The 23,097-nt window shown below is 36.0% G+C and overlaps 1 protein-coding gene across 1 annotated transcript in view; it reads right to left on the reverse strand.

Moving 5' to 3' along the window:
• Nucleotides 1-23,097, reverse strand: part of EPHA6 (EPH receptor A6) — an 868,762-nt gene that overhangs the window by 167,733 nt on the left and 677,932 nt on the right. Inside the window, exon 12 of the mRNA XM_019922241.2 lies at nt 3,197-3,322. Within this exon, the coding sequence (XP_019777800.1) occupies nt 3,197-3,322 (126 nt within the window). The remainder of the gene's footprint in view (nt 1-3,196; nt 3,323-23,097) is intronic.

The following is a 23,097-nucleotide window of genomic DNA, read 5'->3' on the forward strand; positions in this document are numbered from 1 at the left end:
GTAATGTTTGGATCTTACGTAAATGTAAGATATCACACGATGTCAGATAGTTATTGCTGTGAAGTAACAGGGAAGACTGGACCAGTGCAACTTCCATATATTATTACACCATCATTATCAGTGCATAATTGTTTCTCAATGCCTTTATTACTCTGATTTTCTTTGTTTATGGTAAGCATATAAGCCACTAAACGTGTAAAGGCAAAGGTGTCATAAGATAAGTCATCAGTCTAAGACCCTATGTATAATCAATACTCTATGGCATATAAAATGTTCTACCCCTTTCAAATACTCTTTGATTATAGAAATAAATCAAAGAAATAACTAGATGGAGCAAAGAGAGCAAGCTTATTTTAGGGTATATACCTGATAACATATTTCCAAGAGGGACATTAATTCTTTTCAAGGAGGTAGAATTTAATAGGGAAGAATACAATGGAGAAGAGTTTGATTCAAAAAATATAATTTCACTTATGTCTTTCTAATTTCTCCTTTCTTTCTCCATCCTCTTTGCTTCTCTCAGCTCCCCTCCCCACTCTTCCTGCCTTCTCTCTCCCGAGATTTTCCTACATTGGATGACTACTATTTGAAAAGCATTGCAATAAATATATGAATATACTTGCTATTCAACTTTCAGCCAATTACTTCCTGGTATTTTTCTCTATTTGAAACTAAGAATAATAACCCTTTACTATGACCTTTCTAGAAATGTAAAAGGTCATATAAATAATTGACAACCATTACATAAATACTGATTTCAGGCTTGTCTGCTTTCTGGTTCTCATGATTCAGTGATTCTCTTATTATTGCAGTTAGTGTAAAAATACATACTGCAAAAATATTGCTCCTTGATAGCACAGTGTGACATGAATGCAAAGAAACTATTTTATATAAGACATAATCATGTATCTCATTTAAATTTGATTAAGGAAGTAACTGGGAACTAAATTAGCACCATCATTAGAACAGATTTTGTGATTCCTTGAATGACATAGCAAATGTCTTATGAGACCCTAAAAGTACTGTAACATATAAACAGTTGGTAGAAAGCAAATTAATTTCTGCTCAGTAGGCATCAACCTTTGGCCAGCTTTTTAAGGTACCATGATACAGGTCAAGGAAGGAAGTGCTTTCTGCTCTCAAATTGATGTCCTAAACCTGAAGAGTCACTCAGCTATTAGGTGGCAAAGAAATACTTTAGGGTTCTTTTTTTTTAATATGAAATAATAAAAACTTCTCATATCATTGCTTCATTCCTCTTCATACAAAATATAAAGAGAATTCTTGGGAAATAAGCTATAGTTGAATGGAAGAGGATAAAAAATCACCTTAGAAATCATAGCAGTGGTTACTGAAAAGTACCAGAGAAAGTGTACAGGGATCACTTATCAAAGTGATATAAGCCAGAAAAAGTGAGTTGAGTTAATTTCAGTTTGAGGGAACAAGTTTAGATCTATACATTTTTTGTGAAGCAATTGCTTTACACCTGATTTGTATTTAAGTCATGGAAACTTAACTGGGTTTTCTTTCCCATGAAGGTTGGAGGCAAATCTGGCTTAAAGCCTAGAAGAAGAGGGCGCTAGATGTTCTTTTAGATCCCTCTCTCGGGAAAGTTGTTTTGTGTCTGTGTTATAGAAACACCATCTTACTTCTATCAGGCTCAGTGGCTAAATGACAAGGGCTGTCATTTTTACCAGTGATGTTGAATAATTCAAGTCACTACTGATTTGTAATGTCATTTCTGCCAAATATACCTAAATCTACCAAGATTTGTCATTAAACTACAAATCGTCTGTTCATCTCTTCAATTCCAGTCACTGAAATATTAATAGACATGAATGCTATATTTTTATATTTGCAGTTAATTCTGAGAGCTCAGTTTATATAGATTTTTATTTCCATTTTTTTGCAACACGACCATCACTACTACCACCAACAATAAAATTCGTGTGCAACTGATACCATTTTTTTTCTCCTAGGGAGAAAAAAGGTGGCATAACACTCATTAGAATTAAAATTGCTAGTTTTTCTTTCATATAATTTTGGTTCCTACTTATCAGTGGCATTGCTGGCTACAAAGTCTGCAACCACTTTAGTAATTATCCAACGATAAAACCAAATGACGCTAAAGCATATTTATGGTTGTTCCTTTTTGGATGTTATAACTAAGTAAGCAAGGGTAACTGAAAGGCAAAAGAAAAAATGTCAGTGTAATAATTTTAGGCTTTGATGGCATAATTTTTCTAAGAAAAACAAGAAATGTGCATGATGGGATTTTGTTTCCATTGTATTCCTTAGTTTTTCAAATGTTTCCATTATTCTGCTGTCTGGGCCAGCCCTCCTGAAAATATTGGTGTCATTACCACAATTTGTAGCATAAGTATTAACTGTGATAAGAAACACAAGAATTATGATAAAAACTCCAAGAATCAATATCCTAATTCCATCTTGCTAAACACATATAAAATATAAACTGGATTTGCATGCCTCAGGTACCAGGGAGGAAGACAGCTGGATATTTACAAAATGACAAGAGTAAAATAATTTATGATTATAATAATACCAAGAATAATATACAAAGTGATTTACTAAACTTTGCAATTTCATTTTAAAATGCTCAATATCCTTTATTGTGTTTTTCCTCATTGATAAAATATGGCTTTGGTCAGATTGATATTTTTAGGGAAAACTGCATGTTAATTTTCTTTCTCAAAAATTTCTTCCAAATTTGCTACTTTCTGGCCTTTTCTCAAATAATTTTTCTTTAGTGAAATGGAACTTTAAATCTCTGTAAACTTACTCAGATATAAAATTACTTTTTCAGTTAATAACACTCAGTTTTAAATTCTTTTTTCTAGCCAGTTCCAAGTGGTAAAGTGGCTTAAATTCATCCCTGTTTTATTCTTGAGTTACAAATTTGGGACCTGGTCTCTAGTTTTTATTTATGACAAAACTTTCCTAGAAGAGGCAGCACTATGCTGATTGGGTGCTCAGTTTACAGATCCTTCTTCTACTTCCTTTATATTATTTTCAGAGCATTAGGTATCACAAATGTGGTTCCTGCATTTTAAAAAGTCACTTGCATTTCTGTTCAACAATATATTTTAGAAATATTTATTTCTGTATTGTTCTGTCAATTGCAAGCACAGTCCTACTGCTGTATATGGTGGCAGAAAAATTCACCTGAAATACCTACCAGCAGGAATCCTGGGGGGCAAAGATCCTCTCCCTGGCACTGGATGCGGGGCCTGGAGGCTATTTAAAAACCCTGCCCTCAGGAAGCTGGGGCAAAACGTTTCCACCCCAATGGCCGGGAAGGATCCTTTTAAGAGATAAAAATTGACATTAATCAAAAAGTATTCTTTGTGGAAAAGTTGTTGATCATTTAATTGGAACAAACCTATAATCAACAAAGAAATCAAACCTTACAAGGAAGCTATGAAATTAAAAGGAATGGAATGCATTTTTATTCACAAATTTAAGAAATAAACCTAGTTTTTTGAAAAGAAAGTTACTCTTAACTAGTTACAATGAAAGAGGGTTTAGAAGCATCAGAATGCTAAGATGAAATTTCTAAATCTACATTTGACAGAATATATACAGAATTCATCTCTACATGAGCTAAAGATACCCAGAAAATAGCCACGATAGGATCTGGGATTTGTGCTGCACTAGAAGAAGCAGTGATTTACTTTAGGTGTATCAGTAAGAGAGCTTAAAATGAGGAAAGTTTCTATGCCACACAGTAATTACACATGTTTTTGAAATAGTGGTAAGAAAAACAACATACACATTTCTTAATTTGCTTCACTTTTCTATTAGGGACAAGACATGAGAGTTTGCAAAGGTAGAACCACATGCTTTCTCATTTTTAAGAAGGCTATTGGGAGAGAAGCAAAAAAAAAACACGTAAACTACTTGGATGCTTATCCATAAAATAATATAATGAATCACAGAATAAAAGAATATCAGAGCTGAAAAGGACTTTAGAGATCATCCAGTCAAAAAAATCTGGTTTTTTTGAGACCAGCAAACTGAGTCGGGGAAGTGATATCACATGGCTGGTGGACTCCCAGTACAAAGTCTTTCCACTATAGATTAAAAATAAATGAGTCATTTCCTATATGGGAGATTGAGATCCCCTGAATACGAGTTAGAAACTTAGCACTTTGGAATAGCGGCATTACATTTCGGTGTCTCAGTGACCTGAAAGCTACTAAAATCATTCAGAAGAAAATGTAATATACATGCAATATTAGTGCATGGGCAGCACTGGTAATTGATATAGTATATCTGAGTTTAAATCACAGTAATACCCTAAAAGCAAGTTACACTGATAGTTGTAAGAAATGCGTCTCATTCGAGACCTCTGAAACCCCCATCAGGCACAGCAGTTTTCATATGTAGAGACCCAGTTCAAATTTAGCAAGTCCTGTATTTTTGAAAAGATTTTGCTCTGTTCTTTGACACAAATTTTGCACCTAAAATAAGTTAAGATTTGATTTTTCTTTGAACTTTGACCAGGACTAAAGGGATGTGGTATACCATACTGTCTATATCTTGCTTCTATGGAGAAAGTTGTTGCTAAAGAAAAAGCAGCATTTATTAGATCTTTAGAGATGTTTTTATGAAAGAGCAAAGTTACAATGAATGTTTTCATGGGTGAGGCCTATATATTGTGCACTGGATTAAAGAAAGCATAGAAAGAGTGTCTTATACTGTGCATAAACTGGTTTTGTTGTGTATTTTACGGGGCTTTAGTAAAATGGCCCAGCAGAGCTGGAGTCCCTTAAACATTCAGAGGTGTGGCAAAAATGCCAAATGTAAGCCAGAAAGTGCTCTGAGGTAACTTTCCATGAACAGTGAAATTAATTACTCTTTTGTTACTACATGGGATATTTATCACCGAGCATAAAGTTAACATAAGCCTGTGTGCGGTGTTGCCCACGCAAGGCATTTCGCGCACTGCAATGTTTCATCATCATCTGCGAAAACACTCATTAATGTAAGGAGCTTCACTGAATACCACGTGGAGATAATTATATATTTATAAAGCATTCTTATTTAAAGTTACAAAAGAAACGGGGATTTTACAACAGGGAAAATAATTACAAGAAATTCAGATTTTATTACATGCTGTGAAAAACAAAAATGATCCAATTTTAGCTGTGGATTTATTGAAGTCAAGTAATCAGAAGCCTGGTTCAAGAACACTAGATCATAAAGAAAAAGAATATCATCGTCATGAAGAGGAAAGTAAAAGAGACATAAATGTAATTATCTTAAAGGAAATCTGAAGGAAAACAAAAGCATGTAGAACAGTGACTCTGGATAATGTTCATCTGCTTCACATTTAGAGCTTTTTATCTGAGTTTTTGCTATTTTTGCCAACATTATTCAAAACTGTTAACTTAGAAAAGATGTCCATTATTTTAACTCCTTGAAAGAAACTAAATACAAATATTATTTTATTGCTACAAGTACACTGATTACTACTTTTGTTGTTGTGACGGCCTGTCATCTTTAATAGCAGCTTTCATTTTCCTAAACTTGCTGCATCATTCATAATGGCTTTGTTATGTTTCTTTACTGTGGGTTAAAAGGTCTTTCATTTATTGTGGCATCTCTTCCTTAAGTAACTGTCATTTTTTATATCTGAAACAAAGAGAAAAGGTGGTGTGCATGAATATATATTCCATTGAGATATCACACTGTGTGATAATAACGTCTTAACAGTTTCTTCTTAAGGTCAGCCATGTCGATAGAGATTGCAGGAAACACTACAGCTCTACATTTTCACAGTTCAATCAGGAAAACTGAAGTTATTCTTTGTTATAATTCCCTTATCTCTTAATTTGCAAGAAATTAAGTTCACAAACCTTTTGGAATTTGATATGAAATAATTTTAGTCTGATTTGCTCTATTTCTTAAGTTGCTGACCCCATCTGACTGGGTTTTTTTTAAGTAGTGGTGGAATTTATTGATCAATTACATTGTAGCTTAATAATAAACAACGTCTACTATCTATACCAGGAGAAATATAAATTTCCACGAGTATTTTGATTTTAGTTACTTTCAATAGCCTAAGTATTTGTTAATACAAATTAGATTTTTATGTGATGAGAGTATTCCTCTAGCCATTACAAGTTTGAAATGTAAAATGTGTCACTTCATACATGCTTTTCTAAATCTCAAATTCTTGAGTTTCCAATTTGTTAGTGATCTTGAGTTGCGGGTTAAAGAGAGACCAACATGTGACATTAGCATTATACTGTCTGTAATATAGAGTTACCAGATCACTAGGTGTTCTGTATTTTTACTTGCTAAACCTGGTAACCCTACTCTAATATAATTTCAAACACTTATGGATATCAGATGGATAAAAGACACTATTAACTACTGATATAAGATAAGATTAACATAAGTCACTGGCTGCAGGGGTTGGTGATTTATGTCTTTCATTAACTCAGCGGTTCTCAATGCATTTAGGGAGCCTTGCACATTATGACTGTGGGAAGACATCACTGGTGTTTAGTGGGTGGGGGTCAGGATGCATGCTGAAGGCATTGCAGTAAGTGGTATCCTGCCTGCACAAATGGGAATTCTCTCTCAAAATGCTGGTAGCACCCATTGAAAAACACTGTCCGGGAATAAAGAATCCTAAAAAAATGGTTGCTAATGAATAGGTCATATAATGAGGTAAAGAAACAGTGTGAAGAAGTTGGTGTAGCCTGTATTCTGACATTAATTAATGGAGAACTGATCGCTCAGATCATCTGAGAATAATCTTGCCTGTAGAGTTAGCAGTTTTCAAAGAATTATAATAAAATATATTTAGCACAAACTCAATGAAAAACAATCCCATTTTTCATTTGATATTGCAGCAATCTCTCTGAAATAACTTTATATTAGAAATTAGATATCATTAAGAATTTGTGTAAAAGATAACAAACTATGACCTTAAACTCTTTGTGCCTCAACTTTCTCCTCTGTGAAATGAAAATAACTGACCCTACATAACGGGGCTGTTTGTGAGGTTTAAATGTGAGTAAATTATCATAAATATAAGACAATACTATTAGCCCTAATGTTTTTAAAAAAGAAACCTCTTTAGATGGGAAACAGAAATAAAGATTAATTAAATTTTCTAATGAAGAACTACCCCTCCCCCACATACATACACATAACCCCAATAGAACAAATCCTTTTTTCGAAGATTACATATCAATAATTTAATTTTGATGCCAAAAAGTTTAATAAGGGCAGTATCCCTATAACATGAACTTTTGAGATCTGACTCCTTTAAATTGTTTCCATTAGGCTGTATTTTTGCAGATAACCATTTGATCTACGTATAGACAAAGAATGCATAGTCTTAATTCAAGACAGACAAACAACTTAGAATTGGAAATTTAAAATACATGTACGCAGGGCTTCCCTGGTGGCGCAGTGGTTGAGAGCCTGCCTGCCGATGCAGGGGACATGGGTTTGTGCCCCGGTCCGGGAAGATCCCACATGCTGTGGAGCAGCAGGACCCGTGAGCCATGGCCGCTGAGCCTGCGCGTCCGGAGCCTGTGCTCCGCAACGGGAGAGGCCACAACAGTGAGAGGCCCGTGTACCGCAAAAACAAAAAAACATGTACACATATGTGAGTATATTAAATAAATATAGAGTATGGAAACTCTGTCTTCAACTCCTAAAATGAGTTCTTTTTCAAGCACAATATGAAATGCAAGGATGATTTAATCTGATCTAAAAACAGTAGATCACAAATAGTCACTAGGAACAATACTAAAAACAGGGATTTACACATAACATAACAAACCTGGCCCTAATATGTAGCATTTTATGTATATTGTGCCTATGTGTGGTGTGATTATTATTTGAAAGCAAGGATTGAAATAAACTGAACTTACAATCAGACCTAAATTGATAAAGTCTGTGTTATTAATATATAAATGAATATTATCTCAAAATATTTTAATTTCATTCCTTTAAATATATTTTGTGAGTGGTTTATAATAAATATAAAACTACAATAAATATAGTAAAATAGTAGATATATATGACATAAATTAGTATTCATATAGTAGAGATTTTGGGGTCAAAAATGTTTACTGTTAGGGACAAGACCAAAAATTTGGAGAGCTAAGAATTGAGTATGTATACATTCAGAGTAGAGATCCTTTCTTCACCCGTGAGTATCCAGTATAGAGTTCTGTAACTGACACATAGCAGCCTCTTCATAACTGTGTGGTTTTGGTTAATGATGGTATCTCTGAGCTACAGTATGAATAATTTCAAAGTTCAGTGGTAACATAGTCTGTTAAACCAAATGCTATGTTGAAGGGCTGTGTTTCCTGAGAAAGGCTTACTTCTGAACCTTCAGAGATTCTCTACCTCTTTCCCTATCTGTCTGTCTGTCTGTCTGCCTTCCTGCCTGTCTATCCATCTATCTATCTATCTATCATCTGTCTAATTTCAGCTGTCCCTTCTTTGTCAGATTGTTTGTGTTTCCCTCCACTCCTTGTGTATCTCATGTATGTGCCTCTTTCTTCTTCTGTTACAATAATTTATAGCATTACACATTCTTTCTTTCTCTGAGAGAAGTAAAAGAAAACCATAAGCTCATTAGTTTTGTTTGAACACATGCTTCCTAATTTTCTGTGATGGTGGATGAAGACTCAGACTCTAACAGTTACATCACCAGTGAAGAGGACCAGCAACCGTAAGAAGAGCTATTTTCATGTAAGGCATTGGAAGAATGACTCTTTCACTCCACTGAGAACTTTATTTTTGGTCTCTTTATGTAAGCATGCAGTCTACAAAAAAGTAAGCTGCTCTGCCTAATTTGGTACAGAAAAGATTCCTGCTTTATTGTAAAGCTTGAGATGGGCCAGCTGGGAACCCAACTTGGTCTCTTCTAAGTAGATCAGAAGATGCACAGAGTGCAAGCTGAATAAGTGGATACTTCAATGATGAATGAAAAGTGACAAATTGCTCCTTAGGCAAATATCTTGCTAGGATCTAAGGAAATACTCTGCTTGCTTACTTGCTTTCCCGGCCAGTGGCAACTTTCTAATGACTAGCCAAGAGCTAACTTTTAATTAGGCTTAGAATGTGAGAGAGAATCACTCTGTTTATGAATGACTCATTCATTTATCCTTTTATCCATTTATGGACTTATTCATTTATCCAGTAAATATTTATTGAAGCACCTTTTTTTTACCTGGCACTATGACACATTTCTAGTACAAAAAGTGGAAATAAAATATTTTTTGATATGACACTATTATTTTCAGGAAATGATTCTAACTAAGCTAAGCCAAAGATGCAATTACAAAATTTTGCCCATTTCCTAAATTCTTATAAATGGAAATATGCCTACAATGAAATTAGTATTTTCCTTTTAGCACAGCTAATCTCCATGTAGATTCTTCGGCACCAAATACAATTAAAAGATCATGCAATCATTACTGCTTTGTTTTGGCTTCTTTTTTAATCCTTCAGGTCACTGCAATATGAATTTTATAGATTTCTCATCCTGTTGTTCAATAGGTCATAATAAAATTATTGAAGCAAAAAGGGCAGTTTTATGGCTAGGTTTTTATGAGTTCATCTTCAGTGCTTTTAAAAAGAAATTTTCAGATTTTCCTGAGTTATTTTTAAACTTGTAAGGTATGTGTGATAAAACAGTTATTGTAAATTATTTTTAAAACTATAGCATTAACAAGGAGAATTAAAATATTTTGAAGCTGATTAAGAACACTTATTGAAAAATACATTTTAATTAATATTTAATACAGAAGTTCTTTAACTTTAAAAAAAATATTTAAAAAAATACCTAGTTTCCTAACCTGTAAAATTAACTTGGAGTAGAACTTCCCTAAATGTCCTTTAAGCTTAAAAGTCTATTTACTTAATTTTTATTCTACTGCTACATTAAATGAAGCCTATATTTTCCCCAAATATGGGTTCTGTCCAGCAGTCTTACCTATGTTTATGTTCAGTAGCACCTGGAATTTTAATTATCAAAAAAAGTATCCTGACTAAATTTGCAATCTGCCAGTACATCCATCAGGTTTACTAGTGAAAATGCCTAGGCTTGAGGGCAAGCAGAACTCTGACTCAATCATTCACCATATGATTAATCTTGGTTAAGTTATTTACCTTCTCTGATACTTAGTTTGTTCATTTGAAAAATGGAGCTAATACTAAACGCTTACATTGGTTTATTGTGGATCATCTAGGAAGTGCCTATTAATGGCTGACAGTAAGCGTTTAATAAATGAGGGACAAATATTTCTTCTCTTTAATTCCCTAAACTTGACCTATGATTTCATGTCTCCAGGCCTCCATGATATTTCTTCCTCCTGGAAGGCCCTCTGGCTTCTGTGAAAACATGCCTACTGAACCTGGTGAGAACTTGCTACTCCTCCTGCGGTGCCCCTGTTAACGTTGGTACTATAATAGAGGTAAAATGCTATCATAAGGACAGTATTTATTTGTTTACAATTTTATGATACCAAACTCCAATGCCTTTTGGGACCTGTCAAGTACAATATATATCAGGTTGGTGACAAAGGCACTGAGTCCAGCTGAAGGGTAAAAGTTCTGGCTAAGGACAATGAATTCAAATGTTTTAAAGAACCTTGTAGATATCAAATAAAACACACCTCTTAGCTGACTTCAGCCTGTGGGCTGCCAGCTGGTGACTTCTGGCTGACATGTTTGTCTTCCCCACCAGGTTGTGATTCCTTCAGAACAGGGATGAGTCATGCACATCTTATTCTCTCCTGTATAACCAATCCCAGAACTTGTGCATGGTAGGAGCTCAATGTAATAGTTATTGAGTTGAATTAAAACCATCTTAGATGAAGAGTTCAAAGCTTGACTTTATCTGGATAAATAATAGACTGAATTTTCTTGATGTCAGAGCTTTTTAAACCATGTATACTCTAATAATATAAATATCATCAAAGCTGTATATAATTATTCAAGCTCAATGAGCTTTATAACCTTCTACTTTAAATGCTTACGCAGAGCCAATGTTTAGGAACCAGGGACAGATTAAAATTCTAGAATTCTTTTTCCTAAAAAGTGGTGATGCAGTGAACTGAAATTGAAAAGTGTGTCCTCCTGACTGAGGGCCTTGGTTGGCAGATGCCGACCCAGCCTTTTCTTTCTTGGGTCAGACTTTTAAACTATCTGTTCTTTAAAAATGCTTTTACACTTCAGGTGCCAAGGAGTCAGCTAAGGAGCTGCTAAGAAGCCTTTGTATGAAAGCTAGATCTATTTAGCTCACAGCTAACGTGTGCTATGATTTAATATTTATGAACTATGGGTATATCTGTCACATTACTAAAGGGAGGGTTGCACCTTTAGCACACCTGATAAAGAGGTCATGAGGCAGGTTGCATTTGCCTTTTTGTAATTTTCCAAGGCTGCCTACAGACCAGACTGGCCACTCGTTGCTAGCATGTATCCTGCTGTCAGGTACATCACATTGTTGCTCTATTCTGTACAAAATATGAATTTAGTTTCACTGCCAGATATTGATGATAACACCCTTGGCAGTGTTATCTACAAAAAATGTGTTAGTACCTACCAGGCATTTCTCAATTACGGTTAAGATAAGATATTTAAATTCCTTTCAAAGTTTTGTTGGCTTTTTCAGGTCAGAATCATACTCATTTGGTATCTGTATGGTGTGGAGTAGATGGCAGGATAATTTGGTTTACTAATTACCATTTTGAAAATTGGATTGGTCTTGAAATAATCAGGGAACGCGATTGGTCTTGAAAATAATTGAGAGCAGCCAACAGAGAACAAAACTAATCAAGTCCCTAATGATTTTACATCAATTCTGATACCGTAAATGTATGCCTGGGGTGGCACCATAATGGCAATGGTGGTGGCAAAGACACATCCACTTTTCCAGGAAGCTACTTTTTGCTTGAGGTAAACATGTGGGATTTCTCTCCACGTCATTCCCTGCGACCATGCATGGTGGAAACACTTAGGAGGAATCCTCCCCGAGTAGTTCCAGTTCAGATCATGTCACTTTTCAGCTTCAAAATCTCAAAATCTCCTTACTGCTGAGCACAAACCCAATACATAAGAGTGGCTTCAAAATCTTTACTTCTTAGTTCAAACACACTAGAATATTCATTGTTCCTTTAATGTGTTGCTTACTCCCAGCACAAAGTGAGAATGCTGCCTCGTGGTCTGATCCATTCTAAATGCCCTACCTAAGTGCCACCTCTTTTAAGAGACTTTTCATTTTGTCACTGCAGGAATCATTGTCAACCACAGGGCACAAGTGCTGGAGTCAGAGGGATCCAAGGTCAAACCTTATGTGCTGTAGCTTGCTGGATGACCATGAAGTCACTTCCACTTCCTGAGGCTCAGTTCCCATTTAGGTAACATGTGGAAATAGTCAGTTATGAAGACAGTTGTACAAGGGAGTGCTTATAAAACGCCTAGCACAAAATAGACAGTCAAGGAGGACCTCCCTACCCACCTTTCTTGGCTATTTTCCTTCTCTCACATATAACACTATCACGTGTTTTTCCTTGCAGTATAATTCTTCCTGTTGATGACATATCTTATAATAAATTCCATGAAGAGCTTCTCATTTTTATATTTCCAACAGAACTTGGCATGCTATTTGCATTTAGGGGTCACTTGTGACGATAACTTTTAAAAACAGCAACTACAAAGCATATCTTCTTCTTCCTTATTCATGACAATGTTATTGTTGGCTTTGATAACAACTTCTAAGTTGCAACGGGTTTAGCAGGTGAGTCAAAATATCATTAGAGTCATAAAAATGTTGTGGGGCTCCCCTGGTGGCGCAGTGGTTGAGAGTCCGCCTGCCGTTGCAGGGGACATGGGTTCATGCCCCGGTCCGGGAAGATCCCACATGCCGCTGAGCGGCTGGGCCCGTGAGCCATGGCCGCTGAGCCTGCGCGTCCGGAGCCTGTGCTCCGCAACAGGAGAGGCCACAGCAGTGAGAGGCCCGAGTACGGCAAAAAAAAAAAAAAAAAAAATGTTGTGACATGTAAAGCCACTCTCACTAGCTCCTATATTCTTTATTAACAGACAGACAGACGGACAGTGAATGACACTAACAGCCAGATATGGGGGTCTCCACACATATCCTCTCATTCATTTCTTTCAGTCTTGCCTATGTGCCCTCTCATTTATGATTGAAGGGGCAAGGAGAGAAGCTTTTGAGGGGAGAGCAATCTGAACTGTTTAAGCCCAAGAGAAAGGTGAGGCACAGTGCTAGAGATGACGTTCTCTGGGGGCCCGACTCTCTTAGAAACCAGCCAGCAACTTCAACTACGGCCTGAAGCAAACTAATACCTGTGTTGGGCTCTGTTTTCAAAGGAGAACCTAAATGTGAAATGAGCTTGAAAAGAGTCAGGCATTATCCAGTTTAATGTATCTTTTAATTTTTATTGAGGCTATTCCTTTCTTTAAGCTTGATGCCTTTGAGGCCTATATTAATTTAACTTTCAGGTCCAATCTGAGATAACACTCATTCCTGATAAAAAGGGAGAACATGGAAACAGACTTAAAGAAGCCTGATTTTATTACTCTTAAGCCACATGAACTGGGCATGTTGAGACTGCCTGAAATAAAGTCTCCACTGACAATATTCCAGCCTCTCACTGTGCTACCACTCTCACAACTGTTTACCATTAGGTTATCCTTGGCGGGCCATTAGACTGAATTCAAAATGAGGATCCAAGTACATCTTGTTCTGTGAGAACTACTGAAGAAGATTCAGGGATTTCGTACAGAGAAGAAGTGAGAGAAAGAAGGCTGGCAGGCGTTGTTCACTGTTGAAAACGCTCCCATTCATTTGTTCTTCAGAGCTAGTTCCAAGACAATTTCAGACTCTTGTATCATAGATTACTGGTTCACTTAACATACATGCTTTTCATTACCTTCTAAATATTGGCTTGGATGTAAATTTGGGTAGTTTGTGAAAATGTTCTGCTAGTGGTGCTGAATGACTATAGCTTCTTGGATACAGTGACAGTGTGAGAGAAACTGCAGCTTCTGACATGATATATGTGGACAGGAAAACATTTGGAAGCAGTTTGAGTGCATTTTATTTCTTCATGGGCTCTTTGGGCACCCAGCCACTATCAAAGCATCATTTAACAAATTATGGTACCACAAAATATATTTTATGCTCTTGATGTTAGTTTTCCAGAAAGGAACCAATAAGTGTCTGGAGTTAATACCTAAGAGAAGAACAGGACTGAGTTAAAATTAAGAGAACGTTTTTATTGGCAAATGAGAAAAACTTCCTGCTTTCAAAGTATTACATTCAATTTTATTGCTATTTAAATAGGCGCATTTTGTGTACATGTTGTTGCCTTAGTACTAAAAGAAAACGATGCTTGTTTACTGATACTTTTAAGGGGCCAAGTCATTTTATTATACAGTGGTGAATTTATCACCAAATTTTACAGTTTCAGAGTTTAGAGAATAATGATGCACTTTCGTTTACATTTGATTTATAAAAAAATCCAAAGAAAACAGCTCTCTCATTTACCCTTTAAATACTGGCACCTGTGCTCTTAAATGGAGAACATCATTATACAGTCTTATTGTCTGAGGCTGTGGGTAAATGTTGTGTCATGTGAATCACCCTTTAGCACCAATAAAGTTGGGCCAGTGGAGAACTGGGGTGATGAAACTGCTCCCTGGAAGAAAGCTGTTCACCCATGTGAGGCAAATTTAGTGTGCTGGATGAGGTAATTTGCTAAATGGTACCCTGGTGCCCTAGAAGCCTTAATTCACTTCAGCTGAATGAGCAGTTGGCTCAAACTCAATCACTGAGAGTTACCCATTCATACTCAAAGGCATATAGATCTCACATTGAATGTTAACTCCAGGGTAACGTGGGTACAGGGTTGGGAAAGTAAAAATGAGTGCAGCTTAATTAGAAAGCCCCATTTAAACTTGCTTTTCAAATTACATTTTCACAGCACCGAATGGCAGTGACCCAAGGAGATAAAGTATTCTCAGGGAAGGAAAAAGCAAGTGACAATATCATTTCTTAACTGTAATCACAACCTCTGAGTTTGGAGTGAGTCCCAGAAAGTTTGTATTTAAGTATAGATTTAACTGTAATCTAGCAAATTGTAGAAAAGATGTGCTGGCAAAGATAAATACTGAATAGTGGAATAGGCTTGCGATGAAATAAACAATGAAGAGGAGATAGGTTTTGGGGTAAATGACATATATAGATCAAAGAAAAACAGTTGCATAAAGATGAAGTTTTATGTTTATGTGTCTCTGTTTATAAAGTATTGATTCACCAAATTTTTAGCACAATCTCACACAATCAACAAATGTATAAAACTTTTTCAAACATTCAGTCTTCAATGAAACAAATTTTATTTTCCTGAGATACTTTTTCTTTGATTTAAAATATGTATCTTATGAAAAAACTTGAGAATAATCTTGACTCTGTAACAATACCCCACCCAAAACAACTTTTAAAGATTAACATGCTGGGACTTCCCTGGTGGTGCAGTGGTTAAGAAACCGCCTGCCAATGCAGGGGACATGGGTTCGAGCCCTGGTCCGGAAGATCCCACATGCCGTGGAGCAACTAAGCCCGTGTACCTCAACTACTGAGCCTGCACTCTAGAGCCCACGTGCCACAACTACTGAGCCCGCATGCCACAACTACTGAGCTTGCGAGCCACAATTACTGAAGCCCAAGCGCCTAGAGCCCGTGCTCCGCAACAAGAGAAGCCACTGCAACGAGAAGCCCGCGCTCTGCAATGAAGAGTAGCCCCCGCTCACCTCAACTAGAGAAAGCCCGCGAACAGCAAGGAAGACCCAAAGCAGCCATACATACATACATACATAAATAAATAAAAAGAAAGAAAGAAAAAGACTAACATGCTTCGAGCACATGCTGGTTATCCCACAAAAGGAACAACTTCAGTTCATATTTGGTGACTGAGGAATATCCTGCATCTCTAGTCACTATCTGACGTCCTGATGGCAGAAACTGACGGTGGCTCAATGTCTATTTCCTTCTTCCTCGTTTCAGAACCCCTGATTTTTAGCTGGTACTTGCTGGCCAGAATAAATATTTTTTCAGCTTCCTTAGGCATCCAGATGAGGCTATATGACTAAGTTCTGACCAATGAGTGTAAGAGGAAGTGCCCTTAAATGGAGGAAATATGACCGTGGCTACCCTTTCCTCCTTCTTGAAGCACTGAGCTAAGCAACCATCCTGGACTGTGTGCTGAGGATAGCCACTCAAGGAAGGTTCTGAGTCTTTGAGAATCATGAAGGCATCCTTCCAGCTATCGATTGCCTACCTCTGGATGTTGCTCATGTGTGGAGAAATAGTTTTTATTCTTTTGATCCACTGTTATATGGGATTTTCTGTCACTCCCAACAGAATCTAACCATAAACTGATAGTTTAATTTGTCCTCCTTTAACATGCTTGGTCCCTGAATTAACTGCATCAATATCCTGCGATGACTTCATCTCACACTTTGAATTTGAAACAACCTTCATAATTATCATTCTGGCTAGTCTAGAGTATTATTCTACATAGTAAAAACTAATGCATGACTGAATGACTCTTATCATATACTTTCTACCATTATTTAGATATAAACCTTTTACTTTTGATGAATTCTGATTGATAAATGGAAACATCCCATGGGTCATTTCTAATCTAATTTTAATGTCAGTTATATACACGAACGCATTTTTATTTTCATTTTCAACAATAAAACAAAGTATATAGATTAAATAAAGACGGTACGCTTTGAATTTAGGAAAACAAGTAGTCTTCTCGAATTGAATTCTTCTCCACTTAAGTTCCATTGGGATCAACTTGAGGGCAAAAAGTATTTCTGACTCAAAGAATCCAAATTTGTCAAGACTTATAAGTCAGCGTGCACTTAGACTATTCTGACAGAAGACACTGCTCAAAGCTTGGGCTTCCACCTGAATGTTAGCTGCTCAGGCTGGTTGGTGAGTGGATGGGGGGAAGGCGGGAGGGGTACAACTCTTTAGAGGATGAGATTGATATACTTTCTCCCACAATGATGCCATCCCTACCACACGTAGATGTAGCTGTTCCCTGGATTACTAAAGGGAAAAATCCACTGACAAACTTTGTGTGAAATCTAGAAATTTCTCGAAACTTCATAGAAATCTAGGATATTTAGATGGAACCCATTTGCCATTGACCCCTTCTATAGAGGATAGGTACTTTGCTCTTGGAAAAAAAGATTTGATAGAAAAAATCTTTCAGATAGCCAACCTATTCAAAACCCCCAATTCCTCAAGATAGCAAGGATCTAAGAATCACAATTCCTATAATCCATCCCCTAACACACACACCCCTTTGGATTCCTTAACTCAGTGAATGGACTTGACCATTCAGCTAATTTCTAAGTTGGAAACTTGAGGGTCATTTAGACTCCTGTCTCACAATCACCTTCCTATTCTAAGGGGTGGTGTCCTATGAAATCTATGTAGTAAATATCTTTCTTGGTCATCTCTTTCTTTCCATCATCACTGAAATTGCACAATCTTAATTAAGTCCAGCATTATTTGATACTCTGGATTACTGCCATCACTTTTTCATTGGCTTCCCTAACTCCAGTTTAACTTCTCACCAATCCCCTTTATATTCAGCTGGCAGAAGGATATTACTAAGATCCGAATGTGTTTATGTGATTTCCCTGCTTAAAGCCTTTTAAGGGCTCCCCACAGATTTAAGAATAATGCTTATAATTTAAATTACACTGTAATGCATAAATATATTCTTATTAAAATTTAAATAACTTAGAACAATGAAAATTCCCTTTTTATTATTCATCTAATCCCAGCCCCTGCTGCTATCGTTTTGATATGGGCCTTCTCAGATGTTTTTGTATGTGATGTATGTTAACATACATAGATAGGAAAATCAACAGTTTCATTTTGTGCATTTTTTAACCAAATGAGATTATGCAACATATCTGGCTCTTAACTTGATTTTTTAATGTTTAAACTTGATTCCCTGTTTTCGAGACCCCTCATGATATTGATCTACCGCCATCTTTTTAACTGCCTCATAATATTCACTAGAGCAAATATGCAATAATTTATCTAACCATTTTCTTCCCAGTGAGTATTTAGGTTATTGTGTGGACATCTAGAATAGTTACATAGTTGTGGAGTTCTGGAGTTGAACAATATGTTCATTTTAAAATAAGATACTTTCAAATAGTCCACCAGAAATCTATGTCAATCTATACTCCTATCAATAGTGAATGACAAGTACATTCTTATTTTCCCATCTCCTCCCTAGCACTAATATTATTAATATCCTTAATTTTTGCTAATTAAATAGGTAAAATGATTTAATTTTGGTTTTAATTTGGATATTACTAGATACTCATGAAATGGAATATATTTTCTCATTTTTATTGATCATATTTGTTTTTATGCTAATTGTTCATATTTTTGCCCCATTTATATAATGGGGTCTTAAATAATGATTTGTCGCAATTCATCATATAATTTCCATATTAACCCTTTGTTTAACAAATATCGCAATTTTTCTCTCTGTTACTTTCAACTTGTCAATCTCTCTGGCCACATCTACCAACATTGGTTTAATACACCTTCTGTTCTCACAATAAGAAAACACTTGTAGGTTTGTTTCACAGTTCTTCATATGTGCTTTTTCTGCTAATAATAAATGCTTTCCTCACCTGTCTAACCAAATTAACTCTAGTCATTCTTCAAGACTCTGCTTAAGTGTTACTTCCGCTAGGAAACTTTCTTTTATTCTCATTCTTCTTTAGATAGATCCAGTGTGCTTACCCTCAACCTCATTCACTCATCTATCACATATTACTGTATTCAAGTATTAATCCTCAACTTCTCTGTCACTTCTACTAGACTTACATACTCCTTAGGAGTACAGACTGAGCCTTTCTGCATTAGTATCTCATTACCTGCTTAATATAGGCTTGTTGATTGATTGACTCTATAAATTCAACTTTTAGGATTAGATTGTTAAAACCATCCCTCTATTAGGTAATGAAATCTTAGATTGCTCTGAGAGGAACCCACAGTTCTTTCTCAAAGTAATTAAATGAATACCTTCTTCTACGTTGCTTAAATAAAAAGAGGGTGAAAAGTGGCTTGGTCCACATGACATGATAGATTAATAAATAAAATGAAAGAAAAATGCCAGGGCTATCATTCAGGTAAGGGATCTTAGAATTGAGAAGAGCCTGGACATCCTGGACATTTTTTTTGCTATTCTATTTGCATCTTTGTGACTATGCTATGTGTCAGTCTGTTTCATTGTTGGGCTTTCCTAACGAATATAAAATCAATATAAAATTTGTCTTCATAAAACTTCCATCCACTGGTCTTAAAGTTGCATGTGACAACATAAATGATATCTGGAGAGACCTATTATTTTCCCTTCCATTTCTTCCTACATTTTTGACTGTAGGATAAACATATTTTGATCTATCATACACTTATTTTAAAATCTTACCATCCTGGTTACCCTACTGTTGGAAAAAATATTACTTTGTCAATGTTAACTTTAAAATGTGTCATCTGGAACTGATCACAGTATACCAGATGTAGACTATAAAAGGGCTCTTTCATTCCTTAAATATGGTCCTTTTCTTATATCAATGGAACCTAAAATGTAGTTAGCTTTTTTGTGATAGCCATGCCCCACTGCTATCTATTATTGAGCTTGTGGCCAACTAAAATCCAGTGGTGTTTTCCAGTTGACCTGCATTAAAGACTCCCTCTACTTAATATTATCTAAAAGCACACTGCTTTATATTTATTCTTTTAAGTTTCTCTTGCTGGTTTTGACCCTTGTGATTCATACTGAATTCTTTGTACACATATAAGAAGATTAAGAAGCTCCACCAGCACTCTCTACACTTTAAATAGTCCAACAATTTCCAAATCAAGTCATTGGGAGGCACAGTTATTTAACAGAGACACAGTTAGTAAAAATCTGTGGTAAGAGCTTGGTATTATTCTTTACTAAGAAACTTGACTGTTTCCTTACCTTATACTTAACTCAGGAGTGTTATACAGATAGGGGATATTGTTAAGAATATGTGGGAAGAAAGTAGAAAATTTAGCCTAACATAATTAAAGAGTATGAGCTTTAAAGTTAGACAGACATAGATTCACATCTTGAATATGCTACCTACAAGCTGTGTGATATTGAACAAGTTACTTAACATCTCTGAATTAAACTCCTTATTCGTGAAATGGGGAACTAATAATTATAATTAGCTCTGTAGTGTTTGTGAGGATTAATAAAACTACATAGGAAAAATGCATAGCATAGTATCTGGTACATAATAGGTATACAAGAGGCAAATGAGAAGGAAATCACACCAGCAAAGTTGGTCTTTCCTGAACTAGCTAATCAACAACACAGAGGAATCCTAAAATAAAAATTATCTAATACATTTATACATTCCTAAGCCTTAATACCTGGGAATTAGAAAGCCAAGAACAATGTGGGATATCATTTACTATGATTATACTCCATTACGTGGCTATGATCTTATATTATTATGAGTACTTTATAACCCAATAAGCACATTAAAGTATCAGTATAAAACAAAGACAGAAAAGAGGAAAAGGGAACAACTAAGGGATTACTGTTTAAAGTGACACAGGCATTAATCAGAACTATATAGATTTTGTTCCAAGAAAGCTTCTACTTTAGATAAATTGCCAAGAAAGCGTCTACTTTAGATAAATTGACAAGGTTAAAAGGATAGCTTGCATATATGCATAAAATGCTAACTGAAGGAAAAAAGCAAACCTGGATCAAAATAACCTCGTGGTTTTATGACAGAGAGTGGTAGCAGAGGTATACTTAAAAGCTGCAACTGTGCTATACATTGCAATGGTGGTTATGAGTCCAGAGCAATTTTGCAAGTTTCACTAACCTACATTTCACATTGACTTTGATGTTTATAAATGCTGCAGGGCTTGGCAATCAGTCTTTTGTGAACTGAGAATTCACTTCTTTGTAGGTTCTTAATGTTCGATCTCAATTAAAAGCTATTTAACAGCAAATTCGTGGTGAGTCCGAGTAACAGAAAAATTGGGGTCTAACGTGTGTCTGTTGTATAGTGTGAAATAGAGGAAAGAGTTTTATTACAAATTTTAAGGCAGACTTTCTTTTGGTCCTAGGGAAATAAGATTTATGACTTATATGTAATTTTTGTCCTTTGAAGGTTACATCATAATGAAATATTAAGAAAATATGGCATTTGAGATGATAATTCAGTAGCCAGGTCACTGAGAGACTGATTTTTCTAAAAGTACAAGAAATTAGCTTGCAAGTCTGCTTCAGAATCTATCAACTAACACTTAAATTTTGGAGAAACTTTAGAACTTCTAAAAAGTAGTGTTTTTCTCTTGAATCTTCTTTGTGCCTACCCCTGTAATCCCATTTCTGCCATCTTACCTCTGGCCCTTACTACCCTTGATTTTGACTATTGCAACGGGCTGCTAATTGGTCCCTTTACTTCTACTCTTTCCCTGTTAGGGTTTACTGAGTTTCCCAGCCACCCTGGAAGCAAAAGTCTCTAACAAGTGAGACTGCTGCCCCAAATGACAGCTTCCTACTGTGACATATGTGATATGTTTATATATGATAACATAATCTGACCAGGGCTCTGCCCACCGTGTGTCAATTCTGTTCATCCCAGAGTCTACCCCTGAATTTAGGCTTTCCGTTTCAAACTCTTTTTCCATGACTCTATAGGTGAACTCTTTTAGTATGACCTTTCTCTGGTTGACCCTATAGCTCTTAATAGAATCTGAGGATAACTTCTCTGCTGCTACATTCTGGCTTCTAAATTGGTAGAAGATTATTTCCTTGAAATCTGGCCTGAATTTGACCTCTAGTTTATCCTAGCAATTATGCACAACATCCTCTTCAGGAAGAACTGTCATCTCTCCATTCTTCAAAACTTTCTATTATATTTTGGGTAGAGTTAAAATATCATGGTTTAGCATTTAAGGCTTTCCATAGTACGGCCTAACACACCTTTCCAATTTATATTCTAACTCCTCCCCATCTAAACCTAATGCTTAAGGCAGATTGAGATGCTCTCTTCAAAATACAGGAATGTTCTTGCTCTTGTACCTTTGCTCACACTGCTTCTCCCACCTGGAATGCCTTCCATACTGTCTCCTTGCCTTTTCAAATCCCAGGTATCCTTTAACTCCCAACAGATCTTTTTCTCCATAAAGTTTTCCTGACCACTCACTTCTATGAATCCCTCATATTTATATTTGTATCACGGATTTTATTTATTTATTTTAACATCTTTATTGGAGTATAATTACTTTACAATGGTGTGTTAGTTTCTGCTTTATAACAAAGTGAATCAGCTATACATATACATATTTTCCCATATCTCCTCCCTCTTGCATCTTCCTCCCTCCCACCCTCCCTATCCCACCCCTCTAGGTGGTCACAAAGCACCGAGCTGATCTCCCTGTGCTATGCGGCTGCTTTCCATTAGCTATCTATTTTACATTTGGTAGTGTATATATGTCCATGTCACTCTCTCACTTTGTCACAGCTGACCCTTCCCCCTCCCCATATCCTCAGGTCCACTCTCTAGTAGGTCTGTGTCTTTATTCCCGTCTTGCCTCTAGGTTCAAGACCTTTTCTTTTTTCTTAGGTTCCATATATATGTGTTATTAGCATACGGTATTTGTTTTTCTCTTTCTGACTTACTTCACTCTGTATGACAGACTCTAGGTCCATCCACCTCACTACAAATAACTCAGTTTCATTTCTTTTTATGGCTGAGTAATATTCCATTGTATGTATGTGCCACATCTTCTTTATCCATTCATCTGTTGATGGACACTTAGGTTGCTTCCATGTCCTGGCTATTGTAAACAGAGCTGCAATGAACATTGTGGTACATGACTCTTTTTGAATTATGGTTTTCTCAGGGTATATGCCCAGTAGTGGGATGGCTGGGTCATATGGTAGTTCTATTTTTAGTTTTGTAAGG

Source organism: Tursiops truncatus, chromosome 4, assembly GCF_011762595.2.
Source record: "Tursiops truncatus isolate mTurTru1 chromosome 4, mTurTru1.mat.Y, whole genome shotgun sequence".
NCBI classification, from domain to species: domain Eukaryota; kingdom Metazoa; phylum Chordata; class Mammalia; order Artiodactyla; family Delphinidae; genus Tursiops; species Tursiops truncatus.